Source organism: Cheilinus undulatus, linkage group 24 (genome assembly GCF_018320785.1).
Source record: "Cheilinus undulatus linkage group 24, ASM1832078v1, whole genome shotgun sequence".
In the NCBI taxonomy this organism is placed as follows: Eukaryota; Metazoa; Chordata; class Actinopteri; order Labriformes; family Labridae; genus Cheilinus; species Cheilinus undulatus.
In genome coordinates, this window is record NC_054888.1 from 7058336 (window position 1) to 7067049 (window position 8714).

General features: G+C 40.2%; 2 protein-coding genes across 2 annotated transcripts; both read right to left on the reverse strand.

Moving 5' to 3' along the window:
• Positions 1-738: 738 nt before the first annotated feature.
• On the reverse strand, positions 739-3325 carry LOC121506012 (claudin-10-like). Its single transcript, XM_041781488.1, has 6 exons — positions 3234-3325; positions 1605-1744; positions 1361-1522; positions 1171-1258; positions 984-1091; positions 739-886 (listed from the first exon to the last, which is right to left on the reverse strand). The coding sequence occupies exons 1-6, from the start codon at positions 3323-3325 to the stop codon at positions 739-741; spliced, it is 738 nt and encodes a 245-aa protein (XP_041637422.1).
• A 366-nt stretch (positions 3326-3691) lies between these two features.
• On the reverse strand, positions 3692-7215 carry cldn10e (claudin 10e). Its single transcript, XM_041782346.1, has 5 exons — positions 6984-7215; positions 6742-6903; positions 6587-6668; positions 6396-6509; positions 3692-4097 (listed from the first exon to the last, which is right to left on the reverse strand). Exons 1-5 carry the CDS (start codon positions 7213-7215, stop codon positions 3692-3694), a joined length of 996 nt encoding a protein of 331 aa, XP_041638280.1.
• Between the last annotated feature and the right edge of the window lie 1499 nt (positions 7216-8714).

The following is an 8714-nucleotide window of genomic DNA, read 5'->3' on the forward strand; positions in this document are numbered from 1 at the left end:
CTTAAAATGTATCATTTGTTCCAAGAGTGGCCACGGCCCATCGCTGTGCAACATCTGGTTCCCCCAAGGTTACCGAGATCCAATCTGATTCGACCAGAGTCAGGTGAGGACGACTCAGCCACAATTTCAGGGTTGCAACCAGAAGCTGATAATCACTACTAAAAAACTGGGCAGTCCTGAAAACCCTGCAGTCCCTGAGCATCCTCCAGCATCAACATGATCAATCTCCATCATTGGACTGCCAAGCACAGGTCTCATCAGGTCTCTGGAACCACAATCCATCAGTCCTCAAGCTCTGACTTCTGGTAGGGTCAAGGCCAGGACTTGGGCCTCAGTTGCTATCTAAAAAAAATACAGAAACAGGCTACCTGGTTTCTTTAAAGCAGAAGGCTGGTGTGTGAACTAGTGCTATAAAGCTTTGCGCATTTCTCAAAAGAGAGTTGCATCGTGCTGAAAGCAGGTAACTAGGGCACTCTGTGGTAAAAGATCAACTTTGAAACTACCATTTAAAGCTGGAAAGTTCCTATCCTTGACAATTTTACAGCACACTACCATTCAGAATTTAACATATTTTAAGTCAATGAAACGCTAAGCATAGGACTAAACATAGCTCAGTGATTTCAAATTAAAATACATTTTGTTTTATTTCTAATCTTTTGTATATCTTCATTGATTGCTTTGACTTTTAACTCATTTTTATTGACATGTAAAGTCAACAATTAACATAAAACTGTGAAGTTACACTGTCACAACAGAAGCCATCTTAAAGGACAGAGTGTTTCTGAAGCCATCTGACAGTCTTGATGGTGCACGGATGTGTTTATGTCCTCTGAAGATTTCTGTTTCTTCTCCTTTTTCAGCGATGAAGAGAATCATGGGATGTCTGCTGCTGCTGAGGAAACATTACAGCAAACATTCATGAGTGTTTGGTGAGTTTAGCCCGCAGAGTTAAAGTTAAAAAAAGGTGAACAGTAACGCCACACCTGTTTTGATGTATAACTCTACATGCTGTGGCACACTGAAAGATACAGCCGAGGAAAATGAAGAAACTTCCAACAAGGCCGAGGTATAGAGGTAGGCCGATGTCATAACTGTAGAGATAATAGTGAAAGAAAAGTTTTGGGTACACAAATATTTACCAGTTGGGGATATTTAAAGGCAACACAGTACCTCAGTTTTGCTGGGTCTGCCTTGATGTGTAAAAACACCTCAACCACTCTGTTTATGTATAAACAATAACCAGTCAGGTCTGATACACCTGCATGAGAGAAAAGCCATGACACATGGAAAAACAAGAACAAGTGAGAAAATGTTCTGAAAGCTGCTCCACCAACAGCACAGCCAAATATATCGTACTCACAGCCCATCAGGTGGAGAGCAGACGCCGTGATTAACATCCTGTCCTTACTTTTCTGGTCACTGCTGAGGCGTGTGCACTCCATGCCGAAAAACGTGAGCACTGTGCCGAACAAACCGAGGAATAAGCCACAGAACAGGAGCCCCCTGACCACCAGGATGTATGCTAGGAACAGAAACACACACATGTAGGTGATTTATTACACACTGTGAACACACAATCAGTAGTTTTTTGTTTTTGTACCCACATTTGACCGTCCACAGAACCCCAAAGTCCACACAGTTCACTACAGCTGTGGAGTCTTCGTAGCAGTCCCTCCACAGGTCGGACCAGTACCAAGCTGTCACCACTACTGAGGAGCCTCCCTCGCCTCCCAGCTGGGCCACCCTTTAGTGAAGGAACATGTTTACAATTCTCATTCATTCTCTTAAAATAAGCAGAGTATTATCAGCGTATAATGATATACAAATGATTAGCACGGTACTACATGTTTTAGGACTTAAAAGGGGCAGTGCACTTATTTGGTTTTCCCCATCCATTAAGTTAAGGATTAACAACTGATTGTAGCACAACACCTGTGTCTGAAAGGTCCAGTAACTGGTTAATCAGTTTTCCTGGCTGCCATTACACCATTAGGGCAAAAGAACACTCCAAGCAACTCAGAGAAAAGGTTATTGAAAAGTGTAAGTCAGGGGATGGATACAAAAAAATTTCCAAGGCACTGACTACCACTGGAGTTTTAAATCCATCATCAAGAAATGGAAGGAATATGGGCACACGTGTAAATCTGCCTCGATCAGAACGTCCTCACAAATAGAGTGAGAGAGTCCACCAAGACATCTATGACTACTCTGAAGGCGTGACAAGCTTCAGCAGCTGAGATGGGAGAGACTCTGCATACAACAACTGTTGCCTGGGTTCTTCGCCAGTCAAAGCTTCATGGGAGAGTGAAGAAAACCCATTAAATCTCAACTAGCGTTCGCCAAAAGACATGTGGGAGACTCCATGGTCAAGTGGAGGAAAGTTTATAGGTCCAATGAGACCAAAATGATGCTTTTTGGCCATCAGACAAGATGCACCATCGCCACTGTAAAGCATGGCGGTGGCAGCATCATGCTGTGGGGATGCTTCACAGCAGCCGGTCATGGAAGGCTTGTTAAGGTAGAGGGTAAAATCGTATTCAGTCTGCAAGAGAACTACGGGATTGGGAGAAGGTTTGCTATCCAGCAAGATGATCCGAAGCATACAACAAAGACTACAAAGTGAAAGTTCTGGAGTGGCCATGTTAAAGCTAACATTAGCTTTTAGCTTGGTCTTTAAGCTTCTTTGGTATTTCACTCTACTGTAGCATCAATGCATCCATTAGTTAAACAATTAAACTCGATTTCTAATGTTTGTAAAAGCATTATTTCATTTTTTTGATGGCAATTTGAGAAGCACACATTGGTGTAAGTGCTAGCTAGCTAAAAATACCATGTTTACATTACAAGGTACTACAGTACTTCAGAGATGTGGACTTTGACTACAGGCCTTTATGATCTGATGCTAGTACTAATGATAGCTTTAGTATTTTGGGTCTAATCAAACATTTTTTTACCATGAAAGACAGTCTGATTTCTCCTAGGAGTTCCAGTGCATGTTGTCTTTTGTTTTATTAAATAAAATCAGATGTCAGAATCTCCATGATTCATGCCAAACATGCTGAAATATAACAACACAATAACACAATAACTAATATCAAATGAACGTGGGAATATGGTCCAGTAATTGTACTTTTTTAAAAGTAAATTTACCAAACCGTAAACCATTGTTTTTGTAGTGTGAAACTTAAGCTTCAGTGTGTTTTCTTGTATTCCTTTTTTTCATACTCCCTTACCTCCAGTGGTCCATAGCGAGAGTACATCCTACAAAACAGCAGCCCAGAGTGCAGAGCAGCAGGCCCAGGATCTGAGCATGTCTCTTCCACATCCTTTCTGTCTGGTAACCACAAAATCCTCCAGCAATTAACTACTGATCATTAAGAAAGCCAGATGTCTTTAATTCCTCTGTGAACCTCTTACAAACAGCTGCGCTGGTGAATGTGTGAAGGTTTGAATGAAAGCAAAGCAGACTGTGTTTACTGTCAACCAGACCTGAGGAGTCTGGCTGAGTTTTATTTGTTTTCTAAGGACACAAAGGCTGACATTATGATTGGAAACAGAAGGATACTTTATATAAATGATGAAAATGAACATTTATGAGACATTTTTAAGCAGCAAAAGCAAATACAGCCATGTTTATTTAAATGCAAATATATGAAATGAATAAAAAACAGTCCATCACATTTTTACATAATCAAATATAAGCGTTCTTGATGAATGGTGTTGTCTCACTCCTTGAACTTCCTGACAAAGACGACACTGTCCTGCTCCCACTGCTGCTGCTGCTCCTCGACCCTGTCGACACACTCGATCTCGAAGAGCGTCCAGACTCTGACCCAGACCCTGACCGTGAGCTGGTAGACCCCGCAGGCCTAGTGCTTTTTCTAGTCTTCGTGGAGCCACCTGATTTGGCCGTGCGTCCAGATTTAGAGGTGCGTCCTGATCTGGAGGAGATGTCGGACACATCCGAGCGCTCGGAGCGGGATGACAGCTCAGACACAGAGGACAGTTTGGTCTTTGAGGTGATCCCAGACACTGTGGACAAAGCTGTGGTGGACTTGTTTTGTTCTGGGTCCGGCTCTGCTGGGACTGTGATGACTCTGGAGGGAGGAATATTATTGTCAGACTTGAGTATATGATTTTAGATTGTGGATTGTGGATTGTGCCACTCCACACACCACAAATGCTCTTTATATTTTATTTTGCCTAGGTTCTTGGACCTTGTATGGACAGAGTCTCAATGATGTCATCCACTGGTTTCCAGAGAGGTTTTTTTTTTCTTTTTTTTCTTTTTTAAGATTTATTTTTGGGCTTTTCATGCTTTTATCTATAGCGGAGGACAGATAGAGTCGTAAACAGGGGGATAGAGTGGGGAGTGACACGTGGTTAAGGGCCACAGACTGGATTCGAACCCAAGTTGCCCAAGTACATGGGTAGCGCCTTAGACCACTAGGCTATCTATGCGCCCCACCAGGAGGTATTTTAAAGTTAAATGATAGTGAATGCCATATTGAAAAAATGCAGCCACCATCCACTTTTTTCTCTCTGTCTAGAAACAGGCAAAGGGCACCCACCTGTCAGCTACCAGCACCTATGACCCACCCCTAAATATGCAAATTTAAGTGTAAAAAGTGTACATTTTAACATGGAGCTTCATGAGGATTCCTCACTCTTTGGAGCCAGCCTCTTGTGGACATTTGAGGGACTGCAGTTTTTGACTCACAGTGCCAAACATAGCTACTCAGTATTTTAAGTAAATTTTAAATTACTTACTTTTTACTTGATTAGATTTATAGACCAGTACTTTTACTTCTACTTCAGTAAATTGTATACAAAGTAACTTATTTTTACTTGAGTATAATAGTCTCGTACTTTTTGCATCAAAGTCAATATTTTGGCTGATCGTTGACATATCCAAGCTGGATTTAGAAATAACGGCCCAGCCAGCCAACATTTAGTTTGAGGGAAGATATCACATTTTTCTCTTTTTCCATAAAAAACAACATTGACTTTAAGTAATCAAACTGGCATTTAAAGTGTTAAAATCCTCAAAATGATTGAATGTTTGGTAGTTTGGAGCACAGCTAAAGTTGTTTAAGAAATTTATGGGAAAAAAAAAAACGGGAAAAAAATATCAATCAGTTCAGTTTTTATAGCAGTTTTTTGGAAGTGGACGTTTTTGTCCTTAATGGCTTTATAGGGTAGTAACTTTGTTTGACAGTGTTCTCCTGACCTATTAGAGCAATTGAAATTTTAATTAAAAATTTGCTTGGAAAGAAACTTTGTTGCAAAAAAATTAGACCATATGCACTAACAAAGCTAAAATGGTGAGCAGAGAAAGAGGACAAATTTGCCCAAATGGACAAAAATGTCCATAGTGATGCCTGAGGGTTAAAAATACCAAAACGGTGTAGTCCATCACTGTGAAATAATGCAAGTAAATCTAATTTAACCATAGTAAAAATATTGCTCATAAATGGGGAAATTATGGTTAAAAAAATAGAGTAAAATGTATAGATCTATGTAAAAATGATTTGATTGACTAGGTGGGGTACCCTGCCTAGTCCCCTGTGTAATATTCTTTCTGGGGACCCAAAATCCCTTGATACACCCCTGCTGTACTGTATCGTGCCATGCCTACCATATTGTATCGTTTGGTACCTACTGTATCATAACCAACCGTATGGTAACGTAATTGTGTTATACAGACTGTATCGTATTTATTGTATGATACCTACTGGAACATAACCTACCATATCGTATCTATCATACTGATCATGCCTACTGTATCGTATGGTAACCTACCATGTCGTATCGTACAATCTCTATCGGATCAGATCAGATCAAATTGTCTTTCTAACCTTACTTGCAGCATAAGAACTTCCTCGTTGTGATGTGGCTTTCATATTACATGTGTCTCATCTTAAACTAGTTTTAAACTAGTGGTATCAGTACTGTACAATTTTGTGTTGTGTCATTTTGTTTGGTTTTGTGTTGTATTCCCACGCCTACAAATTACTAAAGAATCATTGCATTGTGACATCTTTATCATGGGGCATGTATCCCAAACTGTAATAGTCGTATTGTCTCAGAAAGTTGTCGTGCCGATGGGGAAGATCTGCACTCATCAGCACTGTTAGTATGGGCCATGGTTTCTGTATTACATGGTAACAGTCCCACTCTGACCAAAAGCTTAAGGATTCAATCAAAAGACAATATAGACTGCACCCTAATACCTCTAAGCTCTAACAAAGCCTCATGTTTGCCTGATGAGTCATTCCCTTAACAACAACCTCATAAACATGGCCCCAACCCAAACTGCTATTTATAGAGGAAGTGAAGTCAGGAGTTATTTCTTTTTTCCTCTTTACGTGTTACAACAACATGTCTTTACTCACGTGACTTCCCCTCCACAGAGCGGCGTGCACACGGACCACAGATAGAAGAAACCCCCGGCCATGTGGAAGGCTGAGCCAACCCAGCCGAGGAAGAGAGGGGTGCCAAGGTCATACCTATTAGTGTATAGATTCAGGTTTATGTAATGCATATAAAGAAGTTTAAATAGGTGCATTTCAGGCTGTTAACTTACTTCAGTCCATCAAAGTCAGGGTTGAAGTATTCTACTGAGACGTACTGTGCATAAACAGCGTAGCCACATGTGGAGGACAAACCTACAGAGAGAGAAAGAGGCTCATATTCAAATATTCTACTCTTGATTTTGTCCTTGTTGAAACCAGACCTTACCGGCGATAATATGGCACCATCCTCCAGCGTAGATCTTCTTGTATTTGGACCTATCTTTCCCTCCGATGTAGGTGCACTCCATGCCCAGCAAACTTAGCACAAATCCCAGCATTCCCAGGGAGAGAGCACCCATCAGCAGGCCTCGCACTATCTGGATGGAGCCTGTAGTTTCATAGACAGACATCTAATACACAACATGAGAAGGCTGAATTTTAAAGTAAGGTGGGAAATGAGCTTCTTACCCTCCACAGACCAAAGAACGGGGAAGTCGTAACAGTTGCTGACAGCAGTTGAGTCTGTAAAACAGCTTCGCCACAAGCTGGACCAGTACCAGGCCACTTTGATGATGGAGGAGCCCCCCATGCCTCCGATGGAGGTGATCTTCCAGCCCTCCATGGCCATCGTGCACGCCACAAAGATCCAGCCCAAGACGGTCATGAGAAAACCCCAGATCTGAACCACACGGATCCGCATCTCAGATTTTCTTATAAGTTGTTCTCTAATCTAGGGTTTAAATCAAATGTAGTTCAGAGTTTGAAGCTTCTTCTTCTTTGTTTTGTCCCTCATTCAAGCAGAACTTTCCATCCTGAGCACCAACCAGATTACTAAAATGCCAGTTTCTGCCTTCTGTTGAGCTGCTTCTCTCAGAAACAGAAGACGACAGCAACTCAGGTAGGAACAAATCCTGTAGTGTGATGTTGTTTTCAAGGTGTGAGAGATAACAGTCGCTCAGGTTCCCATGGGTCTGGACTGAGACTGCACACCTAAGCATTTATATCCAATTACCACCGAAACATCCTGACCTCATCGGACTGGTGTGAACTATTCTTTCAGCAAATAAAGCATAATATCGAGAAAATCCAATATTGTTGAGCAATGGTTTAAAAACAGAATTAAAGGAGCAATCTAACAATTTTTTGTTGCACTTCTATATGATAAAGAAACAAAAATAAAGCAGCAGAAGTCAAAATAGCACGGTTTTAATCTCTAAAACACAAAATCCTACATGTCCCATAATGCATTAGAGCATAAGCTTTCTAGTTTTAGAGATAAAAGTCTCCTATTTAAACTGACAATATTAACATCCTCTATAATTAAACTGGTTTTATAGCTTCTGTATTATGCAATCATGCAGGTAAAAGTACAGCCTTAATTCCAAAAAAGTGGGGACACTGCATGAAATGTAAATAAAAACATAATGAATGATTTGCAAATCTTATAAACCCACATTTTATTCACAATAGAACACTGAAAAAAATGTATCAGATGCTGAGATTAAGACATTTTACGGTTTCCTGAAAAATATTAGCTCAACCTGAATTTGATGGCAGCAGTGCATCTCAAAAAAGCAGGGACAAAAAGGCTCAAAAAGCACATTTTGATTCATCTGACCACAGAACAGTTTTCCATTTTGCCCCTGTCCATTCTAAATGAGCTGATATTTTTCATGAAATGGTAAAATGTCTCAGTCTCAACATCTGATATGTCATTTATGTTCTATTGTAAATAAAGTTTTGGGTTTGTGAGATTCCAAATCATGCACATTGTTTTTATCACAGTTTACACTGTCCCAACTTTTTTAGGAACTGGGGAAGAACCTTTTAGGACAAAAAAAAAAAACAGACATTTACATAAAGTTAAAATGTTAAAGAATATAGATATATAGAATGTGCACAATCAAAATATATACAGTGCTTAACAAATTTATGAGACCACCTATCATATTTGTCTCAAAGACCATCCAGCATCATGAAGTGCTTTAATGCGGACTCTTTCATTTTCAGTGAGCTCTCCATGTTTTACCATTTTGAACAGGAATGAGGGATTTCAAACTGAATTCACCTTTTCATACCCAAATTTGAGCCGGCTCACTGGGCTTCTCTGAGAAGTCAGACATTAATCAAGCGTAACATTAAACCACTAAAACTCATTTTTCAGTTCAGGAATGCAAGTAAATAACTATAATTTGACAT